Source organism: Ranitomeya variabilis, chromosome 4, assembly GCF_051348905.1.
Source record: "Ranitomeya variabilis isolate aRanVar5 chromosome 4, aRanVar5.hap1, whole genome shotgun sequence".
Taxonomy (NCBI): domain Eukaryota; kingdom Metazoa; phylum Chordata; class Amphibia; order Anura; family Dendrobatidae; genus Ranitomeya; species Ranitomeya variabilis.
Genome location: NC_135235.1, coordinates 484,081,165 through 484,108,246, shown reverse-complemented (window position 1 = coordinate 484,108,246; position 27,082 = coordinate 484,081,165). Strand labels below are relative to the sequence as shown.

The 27,082-nt window shown below is 40.9% G+C and overlaps 1 protein-coding gene across 2 annotated transcripts in view; it reads right to left on the bottom strand.

Moving 5' to 3' along the window:
• The window catches only part of LOC143765343 (arf-GAP with SH3 domain, ANK repeat and PH domain-containing protein 1-like), a 243,345-nt gene that overhangs the window by 57,478 nt on the left and 158,785 nt on the right, over nt 1-27,082 (bottom strand). For both annotated transcript variants that reach the window (XM_077251906.1, XM_077251905.1), the window contains exons 3-8: nt 13,241-13,386; nt 8,075-8,149; nt 6,069-6,118; nt 4,947-5,076; nt 4,045-4,130; nt 1,675-1,750 (exon numbers count right to left, since the gene is read on the bottom strand). In XM_077251906.1, coding sequence (XP_077108021.1) covers nt 1,675-1,750; nt 4,045-4,130; nt 4,947-5,076; nt 6,069-6,118; nt 8,075-8,149; nt 13,241-13,386 — 563 coding nt within the window. The remainder of the gene's footprint in view (nt 1-1,674; nt 1,751-4,044; nt 4,131-4,946; nt 5,077-6,068; nt 6,119-8,074; nt 8,150-13,240; nt 13,387-27,082) is intronic.

The following is a 27,082-nucleotide window of genomic DNA, read 5'->3' as shown; positions in this document are numbered from 1 at the left end:
GGTCCTCCAGAGTCGCTATTCCGAACCAATCTAAGCTCTTTTTACTACATAAAATGATCATGTGCAAAATAAAAAGAATCCACTTCATAGGACAACACTTCATGGAACCAAGCATGATGTACAGATATGTGTGATAGGACTCTCGGCTTATCGGGTTACCCTAGGAATATCTCACCCATAAAAGCCTTTGGCTAATAAGTGGAAGCTTAATAAGCTTCCAGACCTCTCCGATCCCCCATCCTGGGTTCGGTTATTAAGAGCCGTCATAAGGATATAGCAAAAGGGGTTCTCAAAGAATCATCATAGAAGTACCCTTATTGAAGGTGAAGACATACAACGCATTTTGGGGGTGAACCGCCCTTTCAGATATAGACAGCATTAAACATTAGGTATAAAACCGGATGAAGGGGGCAATTTGTCTCCAAAAGGCATTATGAGTCTTCAACTTCGAGAAACGTTACTTCTATGGTCATTTGAAATCTCCCTTATTGGATACGGCTCAGATCAGAGTTTTGTCCCTACGGCTGATTTACTAGTGATGATGAGCGAGCGTGCTGGGATAAGGTGTTATCGGAGTATGCTCAGGTGCTAACAGTGTGTCTGCGGCGTACTCCAATAATATGTTTGAGTCCCCGCGGCTGCATGTCTCGTGGATGTTGGACAGCAGCAACACATGTAGGGATTGCCTAATAAACAGGCCTCTTCTGCATGTGTTGTGGCTGTCAATCAGCAGTGAGACATGCAGCCACAGAGACTTGAACATATTTTTTGAGCACGCCGAAGACACTCTGATAACACCCGATCCAAGCACGTTCGCTCATCACTATTGTTTTGTAGATAAAATGCCTGAACATGAGACAACGTCTATTCCCTAGAATTCTTAATTGGGTTTCCTTAGTTAACCTCTTTAGGCAATGGACACAAAGTAAAAAAAATGGCAAAATAATGAATGCAATAATGAAGAAAACACATAGGCCCGGATTCTAAAAGAAATTTCACCAGAATTCTGGAGTAAATTACTTTGAAAAATTGCAACATTTTTGGCACAACTTGGAGTTGCACAAAAATGATGCACCTTTTGTTGGTTTTATACCAGTTTCTCCCAATGCCGTCAAAATGGGTATAGCATGAGCGTGACAGGGAAGTGATGTTATGGTCCGTCCAGTTCACGATGTGCTGTGGCATTCCTAACATCAGAAATCTTACTCCAGTCCCTGGCACATGCCACTTGTTAGAAATTCCTGATTTATTTAGCACCGTACACATCCTCTTCATGAATCAGGAGCATCTGACTCCACCACGACCACTCATCAAGATCAACGAGAAAATTGCCAGTTTTGACGAATTGAGGCCATAGTTTTGTAGTGTGATGTTTGAGCAATTCTTAGTTGTGTGTCACTAAACCGTCATATATGAACATCCCTTAAAAGGAACCCATCACCAAAATGATGCTAAGAGAAGTGTTCGTGATTTCTCACAATACACAAACCGAGAATGACCTGCCAATTATAGCACGTATGGCCGGATAGATGTAATATTGCATGTAATATCAACTCCACCCAAACTGTGCATGCACCATACAGAATAGAAATGCATGGATTTAATATCAAATAGTAATATTGACAGTAAGTCTGACATCGAGAATGAACCTGGATAAGATAAGGCAATACTCACAATTTGCAATTCAGTGGTCAGGCCCTCGATGTAGGATTTCAGTTTTTCAGTGGTTTGCAAACATTCCTGCAGAAAGCTACAAATAAGTCATTATTCTGGGGTCACATCGCCACTTTGATGTATACATGTGAGGGACTGTTCAGTGCACATGCAATTACTATATGCAGGCAGACATTTGTGCCTCCTTTTACCCCACAGGCTTTATTTATCAGAATGGCTCTGCTACTGAGCAATCTAGCTGCACTCACGGTAAGAGAGCCATCACTCGCACATCAGAGAGGGTGAATGTCCTTGGGTTTCTATGTGAAGCGCATCTACCTTCTGTACTTTTCAGAACATAAATGCTTTTTGAAGGTGAACAGGATTCTATTTTTTTATTTGAAAAATATAAAACAGAATTTGAGCAAATGAGATATCAAAATGGCAAATATATTTATAATCTGATTTATGCAAGTGATAAACTCACTAACAACATGGAATTGTCCTAGTCCTGATGAAGGCACCGTGCTCTGTAGATCATCGCCGCTTCTTCACTCTAGCAGTAGGAGAGACAGTTGGGTCTCAGCCTTTCACTAGTGACATAGTGTTCAACATATGGCACAACAGGCACTCCCAGCACGGACTTAAAGGGGCATCTAATCTTTTTTCAGGGGCACGCCACTTCTCAGCCTCCCAGCCTTCTGACAGACACGGCGCCCCTGATGATTGACAATTCGGACCAGGGACATGGTTACACCGCTGGTTCGAACTGTGCACTCTCACATGCTGCAAGCAGAGGCAGCTTTGCACTGGTGGCGTGCAGGGGCGCTAAAGCTGGTCGGATCCAGTCATGTAACCAACTTCAGAGCTTAGCTTGTAAACTACACCCTTTGTCTAGGAACTGGCCACCTCTGAGAAAACTGCTGTAACCTAATTAACAAGCATATACACTGTAAAACTCAAAACCTGAAAATTGCAACTGGAGGATAGAGTTTGCAGAATTGCAATGCCAATGAATTTCTTAGATCTCCTAAGAGATAAGCCACTGTCAGAGGTTTCTGGCAGCGACTTTCTCCTCTCTCTCCATAAAAACACATTGGTGTAAAGTATCCAGTCCACAACTAACTGAAGTGTATGGGCACCTTTACTGTCTTTGTATATATGGCTTATACTGAATTATCCTGAATTTTCAGTATTATTTATACTTGATGCAAAAATCCCTTAACTTTTATGTGTGGATCAATAAAATATTATTTTTATTTATCAATAGCAGCTTTCATGCCTTAGCAACAACTGCTGTTCCCCCATCTCCGCTCATGACAACGTCTTGTTTCATAGTTAAAACATTTGGCAGCGATAGAAATAGAATGCTGGCGCTGCACTCACCTCTCCCACCACGTCCATCACCCAGCATTCAGGATATCTTCAGAGAGTGGCGATACATGAAACTAGTAAAATACTGCAGCACCACCCCCTGTGACATCCAGGTCCATGAGAGGTGATATACAAAAAAAGGTTGCACTCTATCGTGCCAAAGCATGTCGAATATGAAATACATGAAATATGAATAGCAAAATGGCTTTTTGAACATTAGGAAAAATATTTGAGACGCTTTGCACAGAATTTGGCCAAATAGTGTGAGCCCATCAACCATCGTCAAGGTGGTCTCATTAATCTGATGGGTCCCTGACCTCCCTGTCCAAATGTGAACACTTACCGAAGGCTAATGTCTGTATGCATGGGTGAATGTGGACACCTCTCTCAGTAAAGCCTACATATGGGTTGGCCGGAACCAAGTGTGATTAGATGTAATTAAAAACCAGATGGTGAAGGGAGGAGTGCTCAGTCAGTAAGCTAACATAGAAATGACAGAAAAACGACTGGCACATCCAAACTAGTGTGAATAGGTGCATACCAGGAGCAGCTACCTCCATATATAATATACAAAAACATATTCGACATGCTTTGGCATGATAGCGTTCAACCTTTTTTTGTATATTGTGTATGGAGGTAGCTGCTCCTGGTATGCACATACCTGCATACATCGACATCCTGCAGATCTGAAACATGTCAGTGTCCGCAGGTGACTATGCACGCAGTGGACATGAGATGTCTATTAGTCCCATCCACTATGCTGTCACGGCTGGCTGCTGCGTTTTTGAAGCTGCATAAATAAACGTCAAAACCGCAGCAAATCCTGAATGTGGGAACGTACCCTTAATTCTTCTAAACAAGAGAGAGTTGTGCTACTGTGTAATGAATCCATATTAGTCTAAAGAAGACAATCATACTTTTAACATGCCGAACCACTGACATCTGTGAAACATTTATACACCGAGATTAATGACAATGATGGAGGAGGTTTAGGAGTTCTAAACACAGGGATCTTACTTGCACTGGGAGGTATAGTGCTTGATAAGGTTCTGCAGAAGATCCACGCCTTTCTTGCTTTTGATCTCATTGACTTTGATGAGATACTAGAAACAAAATGAGAAATATGGTTTAAAAGGACGTTACTCTTTGACAAGAAGCACAATTTAGGACCAGACAACATTTATTATTGGAGACTACTAATTTTTTCAACAATAAAGTTATATAAAAGAATAACTAAGTGGAGTACATAATGTAATATGACATTTAGCTGCGTGTAAAGATAGACTCCTGTGAGATAACTACAGTAATCTGTACGTGGCACTGTATGTCAAAAACTACAGAGAAATCAGTTTCTGTTAAGCCGTGTTCACATCTTGTCTTCTTTTTTTCTATTTGGTTACATGTCCCCCAACTCCAGTCCTCATGGCACGTCAACAGGTCATGTTTTCAGGATTCACAGGTGATAAACTTATTACCAAGGCGTGAGGAATTTCCACGGGTTCACTCACCTGTGCAATACTAAGGAAGCCCTAAGAACATGACCTGTTGGGGGGCCGTGAGGACTGGAGATTGGGAAACCTTGCTCTAATGGATACCTCTAAGAGGCCTCTAATGTACACAGTGTCACACATCGGCCATTGTAGTATGTTGTATTTGTTCATTTACTGACTAATGTGCAGGCAATGTTTTATTATGCAGTGACAAATACCGAACACTCTATAGGTGGGGGGATTAGAGACCGATGAGCACAGTTGCGGTATACACCATAAGCTTTCCTGCTCCACCATGCCGAACGCGTGGAAATAATAAAGAGAATTACAGGTATTTCTTGCCTGAGCACATGGCTGTTACAGGAGTAAATGGAAAAAGAGAGAATAAATGCATGGAACATATGGTGTATTACGAGTTTAGCTTCTTACTTCACACATCTGTAATTGGAACATCCTACGCTCCTTCTCCAGCTCCTCGGCTATTTCTCCTCCTGCCACCTCATTTCTCACCATCCCATACTGCTTGGCCAACTCTCTCTTCTCCTTTTCAATTTTAGTGCTATAAAAACAAATTTAGTTGACAAAATGTTAATACTAGGATGGATACACATCTTAAAATCAAGACATCATTCAGCACGTGGAAATTTTCCAAGTAAAACGAAGAACAGTAGAGGAAAGAAACGATTGTTCACACTAGATTTAAATTCCCTTGAGACAGGAATGGCGTTTGCTGAAAAGAAGACATCATATTATATGTAGTACATATACAGTATGCTAAACATAGAGTTCAGTAAAACAAGTTGCAGGACCCTGGTCCGGTGGCCACATGAATGGTCTATGAGCAGGGGACCAGAGCCCTGCGAACGACCTCCTATCTACCAACATCCCCAGCAGAAGGCTTGGTGTGGCGTCATGTGTACATTGTGTCGGGCTTTCTAATTGGAGAAGATGCCAGGAATGCCGGTAAGTGGCCGGAAGCTTTCATGGTTCAGGTCCAGCGCCACCGAATAATAATACAGCCATTGACCAGGGTCTTGTGAATTATTTTGCTCAGTTCTAATGTTAACATTTTTACAATGTTGGCACTACAATACTGAAAGAATATTTAGTGGTTGTCAGCTAAAATGAACTTTAAGGCAATGCTCACATCGGCATTGGATGCTGGATACCATGATGAAATCCTAAAGGACCTCATTAGAATTAATGGGGTCAGTCATGCGCCAAATCGGGCATTGCTGTTAATTTTGTTTTACTCCTATGGACAGAGAAAAGCAAAATAATTAACAAACAGAGGTGTGTACAGAGCCTTAGGGTCCATAAACAAGGAAAATCGGTGTACACAGACATTGTATGTCTGTATTATGGACCATTAGTTACTTCACTATAATGTCTCCCATGCAGATTAGATTAACATCATTGGAACTTTCCAAAAGTTGAATATAAATGGGGCAGCTTGACAAATCCTGCCTTCAACTCATAAGATATTCGTTATGAAAATGTATTTTGCTGTGTTAACAAAACTGAAAATTAACCTTTAATAGCGCCACTTACAATTTATTTTCATAATCTTTCCAAGCTTTATCAAATGGTTTTTTTAGATCCTGCAAAGAAAAAAAAGATGAAAGTTCGCTGGACCCAAAATAATAATGGAGAAAATAATTATTCTGCAAGTAATCTCAAAGCAAGATGTCTGAATGTTCTGACCTGTTTCCAGAGAAACATTCTACAAACAAACTCTGTGTAGTCTGATTCTGTAGTCATACTGCCTTTCACCTGTCTTCTACTTCTAATGCAAAAATTGTATAGATACTTGGATCTGTATAGAATTTCAGCTCGCAAACCCAGGCTATGATATACCAAACGGCATAGAAGCAACAATGGATAAGTAAGACGTTATATACGTCCAGAGCCTCAACTCGACCATCTAAGTTGCTCTAATCTTAGCAAATTTGGCAAAATAATTTGAAAATCCACTTCTAGCAGTAATTTTATTTTATTCTATTGGTTAGATATCTTCACTTGTTTTGGATAAAATCCTATCGTCATTCAATAATGCTGCAAATTCCTAAACTTAAAATAATCTCACATCACACACAGTAGCATCCTGGAAGTGTTTTCAACTACGATGGAATTAGCAGACTCTGACTAGTTCTCCTCCACCATAAGCCTGGTTGACTTAGAAGTGGCACCGCATACGCTTTTAGTTTTTGTCTGTCCCTACTTGACAAGTGCAGATCTTTGTCTACCCAGCAAAGGTGAGATATTGAAGCAAAATAATTAATTCCTAAATCAGGAGAGATGCAATTCTGCGTCCTCTCACTTCACACTTGGAGATATGGAGAACACCAAAAATTAAAGTGGCGGTTCACTTTAAACAAAATTATGCTTCCCATGAACCTACTAGAAATAATGTCACTGCCAGTGGGTGTACAGAGAAGAGGGCTTGCAGACTGGCTTATTACAATAGCCAAGTCAGCCCCCTTTTCTGTATATCCATCAGCAGCGATAATTTTTATAGAAGGCTAAAACATAATGTTGTTTAAAGTGAACTGCCACTTTAATTTATGCGTTTATCCCTTGACACACAGCACTGATTATGTTCCAACATAGGAAATGTTGTCCAGTGTCAAACACAAACCAGAAAGGAAGCTGCCAGAACCAAGCCCATTACTGGGAGATTGGACCCCTTTGGACACAGTGTGTTATATATATTTATATTGAGAGCACAGCTAAATATTTTTGTTTGCAAAGTAGACCACCTTTAACATAAGAATTCTAGATATCTAGTTGGGTGAATCAATATTCATTCAAAAACAGACCAATGGTCCACTTACATTCCAAGATTATCGTGAACACGTGTTGCTAGGACTGCTAGTTTTACAATAGCCTTGCAGGCTAAACGGGCTACTGATCGCCCAACAAGCTAGCAAAATGCTTGTTTATTGGGTGACATTCTTTTTCAGCTGCTTCATTTGGGGACATAGGAACCATGGAATATTCTGCTACCACCTGGAGACTGACACTAACAATACATCCTTATAAAAAAAAATGGCTTCTCCCTAGCTAGCACCAAGTCTGATGAGTTTAGCTTAGGCAGACCTGAGTCTGAATCTCGGACCAGTCTTAGCCTTGGTAAGTTAGGTGCTAAACTTCTCTCTTGTTTCTGTGTTAGATCTCTGCTGATCATTAGGAGGGGTAACAGAGGGTGCATGAGCCACTTCAGGTCATTGGCACACTTTGGCCTCACCTGGCGCATGCGCATTGCAGTACTGAGCTCTGACCTCAGCAAGGAAAGCAAAGTGTGCCTGCGCAGGAGCGCCATTGGATGCCACTAAAAGAGGTCTTAAAGGTGGTGGCCATACTTTATATGGTGAAAACCTGGTGACAGGTTCCCTTTAAGCTTACAGTTAGTCTAAAGAAAGGCTTTGCCTCAACTGTAAGTGATTGGTCTCCTTTCAAGGAATCTCATTCAGTTTAATTACTACCCAGTGATGTGCCTCAAAGACGTTACAAGACAAGCTGAGCAATGCTTACAGCATTACTTCTCCGATACTCACCCCTTTCACCTCCTTCAGATCTCCTTTGACCAGCGAGTTTAGAAAGTAATTAATGTTGTGATTAAAACTCTGCAGCTGTGTGAGACAAATACCCAAATTAATGACTGTTAGATAAGTCAAGCAGATAATTTCTAATTCTCACATATTCTGCTATACTCTAGCCAGCATTCTCACGGTGAATATATTACACATCTAACTGCATTATATAAACCCATCTATTTCTGTCAGCGCATCATGTTTATTACAGTCTGTCCTCAGGAGCTGCGGACATTATCTTATCTTTTATAAAATGACTGTAATATCAGCGAGAATAAGATATGCCTTAGTCATATTTGCCAAACATGTTACTAAATTATCAGAATGAATGTAACCTTTTAATCGCAGTAATTAGCAGATATCAGTTCCAGATATGAAGAATTTCTTTATACTGTAAGTTCACTGGCGAGCCGCAGCCGTTAAATGACTGCCGGATTGGCTACATGCAAGTCATTTGGCGCTCGTTCAATGGCCAATTTAGACGTGATAACCACATTTTTATGAGCAAAAAACGATCATTAATACAATTAATCTGATCATTGTATGCACACAGAACAGCATCTGATCAGCAGCATATCTGGTTACACTAGGAAATGTGCTGCCGAGAAAGATGATATTTGAAGTGAGTCTGTCAGCAGGAACAACCCTCCTAATCAGTCTACAGTATATGTGCATGTAGGTCATAGGAAGCTGAAGACAATTATACCCCGATATCTGAAATTTGATGACTTATTATAGAGTAATACACATTTTAAATATGTAAATTAGCTTTCAAGATCTATGAGCGGGACAGAGATATCGTGAGTATCTGCCACCAGAGCTAATTTTAAATGAAGGGATGTGTTATCAGTGGGAGACATGTAATGACTGACAGCCTGCTCTTCCGATCTACATGGTAGCGTCCTTGTTCATTTAAAATGATCTCTGGAGGCAGATTCTCATGCAGAGCAGTGTTCGGCCCATAGATCACTAACCAACTATTTACATGGATTCCTCTAGAATAAGACATCGGATCGCAGATATCAAAGTATCATGTGAATCAACTTATTATGACCTACTAACCCATGTAGATGACTTAGGAGGGATGATCCTCACGACAGATTCTCTTTAAGCAAGCGTAAAGATCATAGCACCCAATGAACAAGCATTTTTCTCTGGTTATCAGCCTGTTCAATTGGGCCTTTAGAGTCTTACTAATTTCTTAAAGGGAGTTGCTAAATTAAAATGATGGCTCATTCTTCTACCTCAATCATACAAGGTCCAACAGTGTCTTGATCAACAATCTTGCAGACTTTGTATTGCTTTACCAATGGGTGAGACATGGCACCTCATAAAATTGCAGAAGATAGTTAAAAGTGATGAAAAATGCCACTGATAAAACATAATGTGGAAATATTTCCCAAGATTACGTTACTTCAACCAAAACTGCTGTAGCAATTCTAGATTTTAGGCATTTGCATAAAGGTGGCCCCACTATTTTTCTCCAGAACCAGTGTTAGGGTCTTTTTAATATTGTAGCACAGCCCATTTAATTGTTCTAATCACAGACAATCCCATTAATGATTTTTGTATGCCTGCCGAAAGCAGGACTTAGAACTTGTGACCAGTATATTCTCTGATCGCTGCCAAGATTTTGCTTACGTTGTTTTGGGTAATGAGAGAAGACTTGTCACCTCACCATGTCTTACTTCTCCTACAATGGGCTGCAAAATCTGATGACTTATCTACTTTCAACAATAGAGAACGGTTTTCCAACAGATAGTCTGAAGGGCGATAATAAATCATGGTGAAATCATAGTTCTATTGTTTCAACAAGATTTTTTTTAGCAGCAAGGTGTCCGGCATTGACTTTCCCCCCTCTCCCCACTGAAAAGAATAGCTGTCGGGCAACGGTACGGTCAACCGATGCCTATTAAAGGTATATCAGCACCTTACGTTTCGCTGCCTTTTACTCAGATGAATTTTCTGTGGTAAAAGAAGAAGCTGTGCAGTTGATTAAATGACACACAGATTGAGTCACAGTATTTTCATTAATTCAGCAGCTAAATAAGAATATTAATCAGTGTTTTCAGTGAAAAAAAGAGTCTGTCATGCAGCAAAAAATGCTGTTAATGTTGGGGCATACAAGGACAACATAATTCTGGAGGAAACATTTTTACAACCTGAGGTATAGCTCGACTTTCAATTATACACTCAACATTGAAATTCCACCACAAAGAAGGTAAAGTCGTTGAATTATGGAAATCACAGAATGGATAAACATGTTAATGATATGCAAATGATGAAAAAATGGAAACAAACTTTTCAAAACATCTCAATTTATTCAGTATCGAGTATCAATGCCACACACAGAAATACACAAACTTACACCCTTTGGCAACTTATCAATGATGTAATTAATGGTTGTCTGAGGAATGTTCTGTGAACTCTAAATTCACTTGGGTATGCAAATCATCAATATCCGCTGCTGGCAGCTCCCTTTGAAATTGCCGACTTATGATGTCTCAGATATGCTCAATAGAAGACAACTTTGTTCTATGACAGCTGATCACCTTATAATCAGTAACATACAGTCCGACATAATCATGTAGAAATACAGCTCCTGGGACACTTTCACGTTCCCTCATGAGGGCCTCTTTATAGTATTGCTCACATAGTCATCAGACATATCTGTGCTTATCATTGCATCCAAGACAGAAGCCGGACTCAACACTAAAGAGGATAGTCCTTCATATTCCAGCCTTTATTGTCATTTTGCTCGGCACAATGATAGTGTTTAAGCGGTGGCGTGAGGTTAAAGCGAATCGGTCACCACAATTGACCTAGCTAAACTAATAATATGCTTGGCCCTTATTCACATTTACATAATTTAACACATGGTGAGGTTTTAATTCTGGAGTTTAGAACTGTCCCGAATAGGGTCACTTTGATGAGCTGGGATGGCTTTTACATTTTTGATGAAAATTATGTTAACTAAGTACCCTATATTATTTTCATGCACTATTGTGATCTATTTATTTACTGCAGAGTATTTGCTCATTTTGTTTTTATCGTAGGTTTTTTTCTATTAATATGGGCAAAAAGGTTATAGACTGCTAAAAACAGTCCTACCTATACGCCTCATATCAGATGCCGTGTTGTGCACAAATCCACTTATCAATTTACGTAAATTACCTCTTCCAGGCTCTGGGGAGGATGGTGCCTGGAAGACAACTCTGCCCCCTGAGCTTACTTTACATGAAAGGGAGTTACCAATGTGATGTGTAATGGCCGCTGTGTGCTCTCCTGATCTCTCTGCAGAGCTGTGTGTGATTATACCTGACACATCTGCAGGTTCCTCTCAGCTTTCATCTCACAGGCAGACAGGACTGTAATATTGTTACAATACAGCAGAGATCAGAGAGAAGAAAAAAATGTGTTTGCAAGAAGAGAAATTTTATTTCTCTTGTTCTGCGTTAGTTACTTGTCTCACACTGGTATCTCCCCCTTTTATTTAAAATAATCTCTGGAGGCAGAGTAATCTTCCAGGCACTATCGTCTCCATAGACTGGAATAGCTCATTTACATATAAGAAAAATGTAGATTTCTGGAATCTGGAATAAGACATTGGATCACAGATATCAATGTATCATTTTATTCAGCTTCCTATAACCTGCAAGCCCATATAGACAACTTAGGAGAGTTGATCCTACTGACAGATTCCCTTTAATGGAACACCTGTAGCTAGACGTATTGGTCACAGCCCAATGTCGTGTAAATGCATTTTGATGATTTGCGTAGAAACTGTTTAATGCCTACTAATGGCTTAGTATGTGACGCCTAACTCCAGTGCAGAATGGATCTCTGTATTCTATTCTTTTAATCTGACAAGACCACGTGGGCAACACCATGAGAGTTAGCCGAAACTGGAAAACTAAACCTATAACTAAAATACTAAAGTACAATTATTGGAGGTATCTAGAAACAACATTTAATCCTATAATTACCCTACCACCAAATATACTATGATAAATTACACAAGTCCTTATGACAAAATTATATTATACTTTAACATATACTAAAACACAATTGCAAAAGACAAAAAAGCATAAAAAAAATATATAAAACCCGAAAAAAAGGGCAGTGTGGCAAGAAGGAAAACGGCACAATTTACCCTAAATAGTCAATAAAACCAGAATTAATATCATGGGTATGGATGTGACATGCTATCCTTGTGCACCTATATGAACAACCAATGCTACCATATCACCACAGGTAATCAGCAGACCCCCTGCATTACCGTCCACATAGTAAAAATATAAATTAGACTCCTATACCCACCATATGTCATCCTGCACAGAAGAACCAGCACTGTCCAGTACCTCAACGTGCGTTTCGTGTATAGCTTCATCTGGGGGTCTAGCAGAATTGATCCCTGTGTGCTATTCTTCAAATCTGATGCGCCGTGAAGAAACCTTCACATCAGTCCAACTCCTGGGCATTATGATGTGAGCTGGCACTATGTATGGTAGATGTACCCCTCTAGTTTTTAATTACAGGTACATTAACTCCTCAGCGTTACATTGATTTGGTTGTGGAACCAGTGGTATGACCATTTCTTTACAGTTTCCCTGAAGCTAATTTTCAGCATGACAGTGCATCTCATTTTTCTGTGAACAGTCTGTGTGGCCTAAATGTGATACCATGGCCTGGCCTGCAGAGTCTCAAGACTTGTCTCCCAAGCACATCTGGAATCTCATAGGTCAGCAATTGCAAAGGAAATAGTGGATCTTGATGACCATAGTGCCAAGTGCCTTCAGCGCCCACATTTCACATTAGATTGTTGGGTCCCTGAAAAAATGGTCAAAAAAAGGGACAGTTTTTCTCTCCTGGATATTGCGAGGCTTTAAAAGGAATATAGCATCAAAAAATTACCTTTCATTAAAATGAGATTTTTGTATGGAAAGAATTTTTTTAAAAACATGTTTCAGTAATATTTTTTATTCTCCATATCAGGATTTTTATAAAACTAATTTTTACACTCAACATTTGTGTTTTTAGACCCTAATTTTTGTTTTGCATTGAAGCATCTAATGAGCAATTAAAAAGAAGAGTGCACTCAAATCCTCTACCTGAAGTAATAGTACGTACCACATGTTTCATGGGCGTCAACAATTCCTTAGAAAGTTCAGCGAAAGCGTTGAAAGCATTGCTCAGAGCTTCTTCTCCATTATCCCGGCAGTTTAATGATAGTTTTTCCAACGTTGCAATATATACCTCAAGGTGCGTGATGTGTTCTAAAAAGGAGAGGTATAAAATACTGTAATCACTTCCTGTAGCTGTACAGGCGGAAACAACAGCAAGACATTTACTTCTCCAGTGGCGTAACTACAAAGTTATGGGCCCCGGTGCGAACTTCCAAATGGGCCCCCCCCCCCCTACCCCCGTGACGCCCCCCCACCCCCTTCCCCTAGATACGCCTCGGACTGTTGCAGGAATCTCCTGCACTGCAACATGGTGTTGGGTGCCAGCACAGCCCGCACAGGGATATATAGAGCACAGCCCGCACAGTGGTATATCCAGCACAGCCCGCACAGTGGTATATCCAGCACAGCCCGCACAGTGGTATATCCAGCACAGCCCGCACAGTGGTATATCCAGCACAGCCCGCACAGTGGTATATCCAGCACAGCCCGCACAGTGGTATATCCAGCACAGCCCGCACAGTGGTATATCCAGCACAGCCCGCACAGTGGTATATCCAGCACAGCCCGCACAGTGGTATATCCAGCACAGCCCGCACAGTGGTATATCCAGCACAGCCCGCACAGTGGTATATCCAGCACAGCCCGCACAGTGGTATATCCAGCACAGCCCGCACAGTGGTATATCCAGCACAGCCCGCACAGTGGTATATCCAGCACAGCCCGCACAGTGGTATATCCAGCACAGCCCGCACAGTGGTATATCCAGCACAGCCCGCACAGGGGTACATACAGCACAGCCGGCACAGGGGTATATACAGCACAGCCCGCACAGGGGTATATAGAGCACAGCCCGCACAGTGGTATGTACAGCACAGCCCGCACAGGGGTATATAGAGCACAGCCTGCACAGTGGTATATACAGCACAGCCCGCACAGGGGTATATACAGCACAGCCCGCACAGGGGTATATACAGCACAGCCCGCACAGGGGTATATACAGCACAGCCCGCACAGTGGTATGTACAGCACAGCCCGCACAGGGGTATATACAGCACAGCCAGCACAGGGGTATATAGAGCACAGCCCGCACAGGGGTATATAGAGCACAGCCCGCACAGGGGTATATACAGCAGAGCCCGCACAGGGGTATATAGAGCACAGCCCGCACAGGGGTATATACAGCACAGCCCGCACAGGGGTATATACAGCAGAGCCCACACAGGGGTATATACAGCAGAGCCCGCACAGGGGTATATGCAGCACAGGGGTATATAGAGCACAGCCAGCACAGGGGTATATACAGCACAGCCCGCATCTCATCTCCCCCCCCCCCCCCCGATAATGGCCCCACAGTCCGGTGAAAAAGAAAAAAAAAAACTCTCCTCACCTTTCCTTTTGCCCGCGCTGCTCCTGGCGGCTGCAGTCTGCCCAGGACACTGCAGGTGCGCGATGATATGACGTTATCGCGCACCCGCAGTGTACTGTCAGAGGCAGAGCGGGGAATGATGGGAGAGGGAGCGTCAGGTGACGCTCTCCTCCATCATTGCATTGAACTATACCGGTGTCATAGACGCCGGTATAGTTAAATGCGGCGGTGGCGGGGGGAGGAACAGTGCAGCGGCCCACTACTGGCATCGGCTCTTCTGGCATTTGCCAGAAGTGCCCGATGTCCAGCCCGGCCCTGCCCTGACCTGCCGGCCCGGGGCCCCTGACCTGCGGGGCCCGGTCGCAATGGCGACCGCTGCGACCGCGGTCGTTACGCCCCACAGCACAGAAGTCTTCTACCATAAGGGCAGACAAACTATCTCCACAGGTAACCCAACCACCATGTGCTGAACAAAGGCGAGATCTTTATACATAGAGGCGAGGTCTTTATACATAGAGGCGAGATCTTTATACATAGAGGAGAGATCTTTATACATAGAGGCGAGATCTTTATACATAGAGGCGAGATCTTTATACATAGAGGCGAGATCTTTATACATAGAGGCGAGATCTTTATACATAGAGGCGGGATCTTTATACATAGAGGCGGGATCTTTATACATAGAGGCGGGATCTTTATACATAGAGGCGGGATCTTTATACATGTCAGAAAGGACAACATGCCGAATGTTACCTTTGTTAGCTTAAGATGACTTCATGGGCGCCTCAGTCCGACACCGACTGTACTCACATGGTAACAAATAAAACCAGAATAGTCTGATTCTCTCACTTTGGTCCCATACTTGCCCACCTCAGAAATGTTTGTTAGCATGAGTAGCAGTCAGATTGGAGCAAGATTACAAGATCGGACAACACAAAATTTGTACTCCATTCAAAGCAATTCATTTGAATGCTTCATGCATGATTTTACTAACTTCCATCTCTCAATTTCTGACCACAACCTTCTTATACTCTCTTTCGAGAACTGTCATCCCGATGACCACGCTTCTTTACTGTATCTTTGTCTGGCTCTTCCTCCTCTACTCTTCCCCTTACTATTGGGGTTCTTCAGGGTTCCTAAGTCTCTCTCTGAAACTTTACAGTTCGGGTTCACTCATCTCTAATCTTAAAGTTATATTTGACTCAGATCTTTTCTTCACGCCCTACATCAGATCACTGGCTCATTTCACCTGCACCTCAAAATCATCTCTAGAATTTGACTTTTACTTACCTTTGACTATGCAAAAACTCTTATGGAATGTGCGCACGTTGCAGATTTGCTTTTGTAAAATTCTGCTCGGATTCTGCCTCTCTTGGCAGAAAAAGCAATGGAATTCCGCACAGTTTTTATGCGTATTTTCATGCGTCTTTGTAAGCTAAATAAAGATATATTATTTAACAACAACAACAACAACAAAAAAGAATTGTGATGTCATTTCCTTGGTCAACCTCTTCTATTTCATTCTCCATTGAAGACAATAATATCATTACATACCACGTTTAAATATAATGTTCACACACACAAAACAAACATAAGTGAATATTATATATAAATATATATAGCCATACACACATGTATATATATATATATATATATATATATATATATATATATATATATATATATATATATATATATATATATATATATACTGTATACACATAATATAATTTTCAGAACCAGCAAAGTGAAAGCCAACGGCTGAGGTTAATATTCTGGAAGGAACCAACAGCCATAAAGGTTCCGAGGCCATTAATATGAGCTCACAGATGTTTGTTTAGCCTTTACAAGCTAATTTATAGGGGAGCCGCAGAAAAAAAATTGATATGGGGTCCCCCTAAAAAAATCGAATAGCGAGACCGCTAAGTCATCTTGGTAATTTCGCAATGCATCTCTGGGAACGGAAGCTGGCGGCAGCATCGCACGCATCGGTGGACGTCGGAAGGTGATAATAGCACAATTTTTAATTTTTTTTATTATTTTTAACATATCTTTTTACTATTGATGCTGCATAGGCAGCATCAATAGTAAAAAGTTGGTCACACAGGGTTAATAGCAGTGTTAACGGAGTGCGTTACACCGCGGCATAACGCGGTCCGTTAACGCTGCCATTAACCCTGTGTGAGCGCTGACTGGAGGGGAGTATGGAGCGGGCACTGACTGGATGGAAGTAAGGATGGGCTTCGCTGATTGGGGGTTGCCTGGTTGCTAGGGAATCCCCACATGTACTTATGCTGGCTAACAGATGTAAAACATTCAGCTTCGGCAATAAAAATTAAATCTCTGAGCACTAAAAAAATACTCGGAGGTCACCCGAGCGTGCTCGGGATATCTCGAGTAACGAGTATATTCACTCATCACAAGTCACTACAGCGTACTGGTCACTACAACGGCAGTTTGCATTTTTCATTCAGCAACATCCACTGCTGATTGTTTCTGGAAAACGCCCATGGAGTCAAAATCATCACTACATCTGTAGATAAATTCCCAAAGGGCTATCATTTCCAAAATGGGGTCACTTGAGGGGGGATTCTGCTTTTCCATCACTTAGGGGCTCTTTATATGGAATTCGCAAACTATTCTAGGAAAATCTGTGTACCAGGAGGCAAATAGTGTTCTGTCCCTCCTGAGTCTCTCCGTATAGTGAAGTAGTACTGTACATCCACATATGGGGTATTGCCACATTCAGCAGAAATTGTGGGACAAAATTTGGTGCCATTTTTAGCCATTTCCCAATATGAAAATGTAAAAATTGGGGCTAACACACAATCTTGGTGGTAAAAATGTAAAGTGAAGTATTTTATCTTCACTGCCCAATGGTATAAAAGTTTGTGACACACCTGTAGTGTCAATATAATCGCTACACCCTTAGATTAATTCATTGAGAGGTTTAGTTTGTAAAATGGGGTCACTTATGGGGGGTTCTGCTGTGTTGGGACCTCAGTGGTTCTGAGATCACTTTTATTGTTACCACAATATAAAACCCCGACCCAAAAATAGAGAAAAAATAGTCACAAAAATATAAAATAACCTATTAAGGTCCTAGATACAGCTACTGCTCAAACTTGCCTGTCTGTGGAGGTTGGCACCCTAAGAGACGATTTTTTGGCGCCCCCACTCAACGCAGACTGCCCCTATCTCCCCTGCACTGTCCCTCTCAGTGCAGGTAGGAAAACAATATAGGGAAAGTGCAGTAGTGAAAAAACTAAATTATGTAATATAAACAATAATCAGGACCTAAATAGGTACCTCCATATGATAAAATTCTTTGGCACAACGCACACAAAATTAGCAAATAATGCCCCTTACACTAATGTTGTCCTCCAATGGCAACTAGGATAGCGCTCAGACCTATATAATATAATTTGATGCCAGAAAGAAGTCAATGATCTAGTGGCAATGATAAATATATCATTAATTCCACCATTGGGCACATAACCAATCATATAGTACCCCTAATTCGGTAAAGCATGAAAAGGCGGCCATTGGAAAAAGTAAGGGTAAACTTAGCGTGTGCCGTCTCTCCTCAACGCGTTTCCCCGCTCTCACGGTTCATCAGGAGGAAGCGATGGTATATTGATGCAGCATGCCGCCTGGATATAGGGATATTATTTATTAACTATTTTGTGTGATATGACTTTCTGATTTAAAGGCATAAAAAAATAAACCCTTGAAAATTGCGAAATTTTCCACATTTTCGCCAAATTTCCATTTTTTTCACACATAAATGCAAGTCATATCAAAGAAATTTTACCACTAACATAAAGTACAATATGTCACGAGAAAACAGTCTTAGAATCCGTGGGATCCATTGAAGAGTTCCAGAGTTATGACTTCATAAAGTGACACTGGTCAGAATTGTAAAAATTGGCCTGGTCAGGAAGGTGAAAACAGGCTTTGGGGTGAAGGGGTTGCACTAATGCATTAAAGGGAACCTGTCAGCAGGATTGTGTACAGTAACCTACAGTGTCAGATTGGTGCTGTTATACTGATTAAAATGATACTTGGGTTGATGAAATCCGTCTTGTGGTTGCTGTTTAATTTTTATTTTCAGTTTTGAGTTAATGATGTGCTCGTGCTCTGGGGCGGCCCCCTAGTTTAAATAATTAATATGTGTACATACTGAAAAAAAAAAATGTTCTGCAGGCTGTGGCACCTTCAGCATAATCTCATGCGTACTGTGTTAATAAGTAATTTGGTTGAGGTTATCATGATAATATGGAAAAATAAAATTCATTTGAAAATGGCGCCTGCGCAGAAACAGCTATCGGTGTATATAGAGGTAATCTGACAGCTGCTATTGCCAGGCGGCGCCATCTTGGAGGAGGATTTTTTTTTCTTCTCTAGTAAGATGGCGCCACCGGCACCTGCGCAGTAGCAGCTATCGGATCACCTCTATATACACTGATAGCTGCTAATGGGCGGGCGCCATTTTCAAAGGGATTTTTTGTTTATACTAACAGGATAACCTCAAGCACATTTAATATTAACACAGTACACATGCGATTATGCTGCAGGGAAGGTGCTACGGCCGGCATCTGCCTGCAGAAGGTTTTGTTTTTTTTCAGTATGTACATGTAATATTCATTATGTAAACTAGGGGGCAGGTCAGGGAGGGATCAGTGACCTATCAGCAGTCTTCATTATGAATACCTGATCAGAGCACCACATGAAGACCCCCACAGGCCGCCCAGCACGAGCATATCATTAACTCATAACTGAAAATAAAGATTAAACAACAACCACAAGACGGATTTCATCACCAGGTACCATTGTAATCAGTATAATGGCGCTGACCTGACACTGTCTGTAGGTTACTGCGCACAATCCTGCTGACAGGTTCCCTTTAAACAATCTATTTTACAACTTTCATCACAGCAGAATGTTATATTGCAGGAAGAAAACTAGTAATGTCACTGACTTATTTTATGCAGTTATTGTTTCTGTTGACTACTAAACATTTTCACTGAAAAAGAGTTGCCATGTTGAATACTGCCTCTAAAAACTAAAACATACAACTAAATGAATACAAAAATAGTATATTAAAACCTGCAGTAACAGCGCAAGCTTCTTCACAGGAGTTGGAGAAAATGTGTTAAATAATGTTCTCTTAATTATCAGTTAACTAAAATTAATGACCCAAGTTTCCTTTTCTAACAAGCTTCCTTGCATGAAACAAACCATGTTAAAGAACAGAGTAAATAACAGTCATATCCCTAGATGCCTATGCATGCTCGACAACCAGATGGTGGGACTAATGCAAATTTATGGAACATGATGGAGATCTCATGTACGTTTAGCAGCTTGATAAGCTTTTTGATTAATAGTCTAACTCCTCAGGTGTGACAGTGGAGACGTGTTCACAATTAATTCCAGTTCAGCACATACAGTGGGGAAAATAAGTATTTGATACACTGCCGATTTTGCACATTTTTCCATCTACAAACAATGGAGAGGTCTGTAATTTTTATCGTAGGTACACTTCAACTGTGAGACAGAATCTAAAACTAAAAAACAGAAAATCACATTGTGTGATTTTTATATAATTAGCATTTTATTGCATGAAATAAGTCCCCTTATTAGATACAATAGAAAAACAGAACTTAATATTTGGTACAGAAGCCTTTGTTTGCAATTACAGAGGTCAGACGTTTCCTGGAGCTCGTGACCAAGTTTGCACACACTGCAGCAGGGATTTTGACCCACTCCTCCATACAGAGGAGGTGATTTGCCAAAATCTCGCAATACATGACTTCATCCATCCTCTCTTCAATACAATGCAGTATTATGTCCCCTTTGCAGAAAAGCACCTCCAAAGTATAAGGATTCATCCACCATGCTTCATGGATGAGACGGTGTTCTAAGGGTTGTACTCATCCTTCTTCTTCCTCCAAACACAGCGAGTGGAGTCGATACCAAAAAAATCTATTTTGGTCTCATCTGACCACATGACCTTCTCCCATGCATCCTTTGGCTCATCCAGATAGTCATTGGTGAATTTCAAACTGGCCAGGACTTGTGCTGGTGTGAGCAGGGGGACCTCGCGTGATCTGCAGGATTTTAATCCATGACTGCGTATTGTGTTACTAACTGTAGCGTTTGAGACTGTGGTCCCAGGTCTCTTCAGGTCATTGACCAGGTCCTCCCGTGTAGTTCTGGGCCGATTTCTGACCTTTCTCAGAATCATCCTTACTCTACGAGGCGACACCTTGCATGGAGCCCCAGACGGAGGAAGATTGACAGTCATCTTGTGTTTCTTCCATTTTCTAATAATTGTGCCAACAGTTGTTGCCTTCTCACCAAGCTGCTTGCCTATTGTCCTCTAGTCCATCCCAGCCTCGTGCAGGTCTACAATTTTGTCCCTTGTGTCCTTCAGACAGCTCTTTGGTCTTCGCCATGGTGGAGAGGTTGGAGTGTGGTTGATTGTGTGGACAGTTGTCTATTATACAGGTAACAAGTTCAACCAGATGCAATTAATACAAATAATAAGTGCAGAGTAGAAGGATTCTTAGGGCTCCTTCTCACTTGCGAGAAATACGTGCGAGTCTCGCAGATTAAAATCCTCTTCTGGCGCCAGCACTTGGGAGCGGAGCGTGCAGCTCCATGTATTGCTATGCAGCCGCACGCTCCGCTCTGGAGTGCCGGCGCCAGAAGAGGATTTTAACCTGCGAGACTCGGATATATTTCTCACAAGTGAAAAGGAGCCCTTAAAGGAAAAACAGGTCTGTGAGAGCCAGAATTCTTGCTGGTTGGTAGATGACCAAATACTTATTTCATGCAATAAAATGCAATTTAATTATTTAAAAATCATACAATGTTATTTTTAGATGGTCTCTCACAGTTGAAGTGTACCAACGATAAAAATTACAGACCTCTCCATTCTTTGTATGTGGGAAAACTTGCAAAATCGGCAGTGTATCAAATACTTATTTTCTCCAGGGATTGACCTGGTGAGTCTCCCCAGGAGAGGGGGTAATTTTGATAGAAGGTTACTCCAGAGGGAGATTAAATGGATCTATAGATTGAAGATATAGCGTCTCCATGGACTAAATGAACAACTCAATTTCGGTTGTTTTGTTTAGCCACCCTCTTACTGTTTCCCATCCCACATGCTATTGTGCATCTATGAGTATTTGTTCACCTCTCTCATTTTCAGTCAGGATCTGGTCATCACGATTCTTCTCATACTGTCATAAATGTCGATAACCAGGTTTTGATGAATTATTAACACTTATGGTTTTGGGGTGTCCTATTCCGATTGAGGAATAAACATAGGACTCTTTCCATTTGATGTTATGTTTTGATTAAACCATATACAATATGTGAATCTCCACTTATCTATGTGAAAGATTGTATATCTGGTATTGATTCCAGGGACTGAAATCATTTAGAGTATACATATGTTTGGGTTTCTTAGAATGGCCTTAATAACCTCGGTCGGCATCTGAAAATGATTTACACCTTCCTAGCAATAGGTTGTATATTTTGGCGACTGAGGGATAAAAAATGAGACAATTAATATGTGTCTCTCATTGTTTGTAATCTTGGACTGGAGAACCCTGGGTATGCCTCTGGAGTGCCTGATTCTTTGCTCCAACTAGTCGCCCTATTTGGGTGGATGAAGAAGGAAATGGGGGATGCCTGGAGAGCCTGGACCTAGATCGTTGGGCGGGTCCTAGATCATTGCTTTGGAAACGCCTCCTACTGTGTTATTTGTCTCTATCTGTCATAAATGGGCAGTCAAGGGTCCCATCTATGGAGGCCTCCGATGACACAGAGTGTCACTGGAGCAGGACGTGTTCAGCGCTGAGATGTGCTCGGGTCCGCGTCATTACACATGCGCACTATGAACATCTACAATGATGCAAAGACACGGCGGTTTTCATTGGTGAGGCCAGTACACATCTCCATGATGGCAAGGGAGGTGCTGATGTCACATGCTGACCTCTTAAACACTGCAGACATTAGAGACCTCGTCATACACAACACTGAGAGCCAGGTTCAGATGCCTTATATCAGGCCTAGTCTACTGCATGACCCTGTATATATATGCTTTCTGCTACCCATTGTTTATTTACCCAAAAACCTAAATTGTTCCCCTGAAGAGGCCATTAATAGAGGGCCGAAACGCGTAGGAATAGATTGTGTGGTTTTTTTTTACAAATATTATGTATCACTTGGGTACTGTCTTTGATAGGGCAGGAGTCTTTGCATGGGGCACATCAGGGGAGATTAGGGGTCCATACACTTGCCCCTCTCCCATTATCTTCATTAATTTAAAGCGGTGCCTCCATCAACAGGTCTCTCAAGATAAGGTGCGTCGTGAATGCTACGTATGTATTTGTTTGTAAACATATGACCCAAACCCATACACCTCAAATTTGGGGTGGGTAACACTCTACTAAATCTATCAACATACTGACCAACTAAGCAGTTATTAAACCGCACGCTGAATCAAAAAGTGTTCTTGCTTTTTTTTTATATAAAAAGTTATAACTTTATTAATACACACATTACACATAAAACATTTTTTTTAAAAACAATGCCTCTAAACCACATAAAGTATAAAAAAATAATGGCAGGTAAGTGCAAAGCATACAATATTATCGGATCACCATAAATTAGATTTGAAAATTTTGCAGAGCACTTTAAGTCTTATAGCATACAGACAAAGTATCTCAATTTTTGTGGTATTATTGTGTGCTCTAATAAGCTAATAGCATCTGGCTACATGCAATATGTGTTATATTAAATAGACCAAATAATCGACAAAAAATGTCCTTTTAATCAAGGCACTAAAACCACAATTCTGTAGATGCAGTATCCATCTACACTACAATTATATAAATTTACATCAATATTTCAAAATCCTAAAATGCATTAATATGTGAATTAGTGCATCAAACTTTATGTTATAAGGTGCCTTAGTGTTCTAGGCACTAGAGCCCTGATTATATAAAATGAACTTAAGAGTACCCAAATATAAACAGTTTTCTATTTGTCCAGTGTGCCAGCAGCATAAGACCAGTGAAGCTGCATATTATTGACAAATTGTCCCAATTTAATAAGGTCACTATAGTCAGATGATACTGGCACCATACGTGAATACACGCTACTCCTTGCCTTGGTTTGGCAAGGAGTAGCGTGCCACGCGGCTGTAAGCAGGGATCACCATATACCTAGGTAAAATGCATTTATTCTGCTTATTTAGCCCATTTATCCTGTGTGTATTCACGTATGGTGCCAGTATCATCTGACTATAGTGACCTTATTAAATTGGGACAATTTGTCAATAATATGCAGCTTCACTGGTCTTATGCTGCTGGCACACTGGACAAATAGAAAACTGTTTATATTTGGGTACTCTTAAGTTAATTTTATATAATCAGGGCTCTAGTGCCTAGAACACTAAGGCACCTTATAACATAAAGTTTGATGCACTGATTCACATATTAATGCATTTTAGGATTTTGAAATATTGATGTAAATTTATATAATTGTAGTGTAGATGGATACTGCATCTACAGAATTGTGGTTTTAGTGCCTTGATTAAAAGGACATTTTTTGTCGATTATTTGGTCTATTTAGTACAACACATATTGCATGTAGCCAGATGCTATTAGCTTATTAGAGCATACAATAATACCACAAAAATTGAGATACTTTGTCTGTATGCTATAAGACTTAAAGTGCTCTGCAAAATTTTCAAATCTAATTTATGGTGATCCGATAATATTGTATGCTTTGCGCTTACCTGCCATTATTTTTTGATACTTTATGTGGTTTAGAGGCATTGTTTTTTTAAAAAATGTTTTATGTGTAATGTGTGTATTAATAAAGTTATAACTTTTTATATAAAAAAAGCAAGAACACTTTTTGATTTAGCGTGCGGTTTAATAACTGCTTAGTTGGTCAGTATGTTGATATATGTATTTGTTTGTTTTTATTAATCTGATACCCGATTGGGGGTTTGACTCAGTCTTTATTCTACATATCTGATACCCAATTAGAGGTTTTATCTGGTTAGACTTTAAGTATCTAATACTAGATTGTTTTTTTTATTTGGTTATATTAAAAGTTATGTTGGCATTCTCTGCTATATACACATTTAGTACCAAGAGCAATGTGTGTGACTTACTATAGAATGTATACCCTTGCTGATATAACAATTTTAAACTACGCTAAAAATTTGCAACACTCCAAGGAGTTTTATATTTGAGAACTCATGGATGATTTGGGACCTACGTGTTTTCTATTACCGCCACATTCCTCCCCCCGTAATTCTCTTGCTTTTCTTGTAGTCAAGATAATAGGTTATCCTTGTGCATCAATAAGGATTCTGGTATTCAGAATCTTCCCAGACAAAAGGAACCTGTAGGTTAAACTTCCAATAACGGACTAAGAATCTGCATGCAGCAGATGACCGATACATCCAACTTATCTGCAGCCTTACTATAATTTCTGAAGCTTTAAAGGGTTGTCGGGGACTTTTATATTGATGGCTCATCTTTTAGGATATGTCATCAATACCTGATTGGTGGGGGGTGTGACACCTAGCACCCCCGCCAATCAGATGTTCCAGGTGCTAGCAGAGGCTGGATGAGCTGAGTTGAGGAGCAGCACAGCACAGCTCTGTCAATTGCATAGTGGCCATGGCCAGGTACTACACATCCGCCCCCTACTGATTTAAATAGGGGGTAGATGTGCAGTACCCATCCGTGGCCACTATGCCGATGATAGAGCTGTGTTGTAGATCTCCGCAACCCAGCACACCTGACCACCGTTGGCACTGGGAACAGTTTATTGGATGGGGTGGGGGGTGCCAGGTGTTGCACAACCACCAATTATGGAATTGATGACATGTCATCAATATCAGTGTGGGCCATCAATATAAAAGCCCTGGACCTTTTTCTTCCACTATGGGGCTAAGCATTTCATCGGCGGGTAGTTGGTCATGTGGCCAGAATAAAAAAAACTCTTTAATGTTTGAAGTACAAAGCAGATAATTCTCCATCTTTTAATACCAAGGTAGAGTTGAAGCATAATAAATCAAGAGTGCCTGACTAATGACGTGTGTCGGGGACTGGAGTAAAATTTCTGGAGCAGAGAATGCCATAGATTATCATGAATAAGATGAACTGTGGCATCACACCCATGCCGTAATCCATGTCAGCTCTCCAATTTTGGCAGAGCTGAGAGAAACTTGCATAAAAAACACCAGAAGTCACAACATTTTTGTGCAACTCCAAGTTTTGGCAAAATTTTGCAGCAATTGATGCCCAAATCCTTGCGAAATTGGTTTGATGAATGGGGCTAATGAGTCCAAAGACACAGCCAAGACAATAAATATCAAATGGATCTGCAACAGACAATATTTCTTCAGTAACCTCAGCATTGTCAAAACTTTCTGGGATTCTCTACAGTAACAGCAGAATTTCTCCTAAAGGCTTGGAACAACTGACCGACCAGAATCATTCCAAAACATCCCCCAACACTTTATGATGCGAAGCTTGTGTCCACTGCTTACTGCACGATAGTCCCTGCTACCTCGTATATACAGTACTGGCACAAAATTCTGCTTAATGATTATGGAAATGAATCCAAGTCGTTCTAGGAGACATTATCTCGATAAGTAAATCATCGAGGATTGGGATTAGTGCCTTAAATCATGGCCAGGAAATAAAGCTTATTAAGGGAAAAGATTGCTGAGCGGCTACAGTTCATTATCTCTTGAAGTTTATGATTAACATACTTTTGATTGGGTTTGTAAAACTGCTGTGTGCTTGGATAACACTTCTACGGGAATGAGCGTGATATATATATATGCTCCTCAATGACTGAGCAAATGGAGTCATTGTCGCTGTGAGAAATCTTCAAAATTGGGGTCCAGAGACTTGTATCAGTGTTCCCGTATACCTACTCAGTCGTCTTAACTAGTGATGAGCGAATATACTCGTTACTTGAGATTTCTCGAGCATGCTCAGGGGTCCTCCGAGTATTTTTTAGTACTTGGAGATAAAGTTTTTATTGCCGCAGCTGAATGATTTACATCTGTTAGCCAGCATAAGTACATGTGGGGGTTGCCTGGTTGTTAGGGAATCCCCACATGTACTTATGCTGGCTAACAGAACCCAATAGTTCATCATAATAACAAGCCTACAACCTGCAGTAACCACCGATCCACCATATAACTGATGACCAGCTCCACCCTCGCCTACTGTATTCTCACCCATCCCTTGTAGATTGTGAGCCTTCGCGGGCAGGGTCCTCTCTCCTCCTGTCCCAGTTGTGACTTGTATTGTTTAAGATTATTGTACTTGTTTTTATTATGTATACCCCTCCTCACATGTAAAGGGCCAT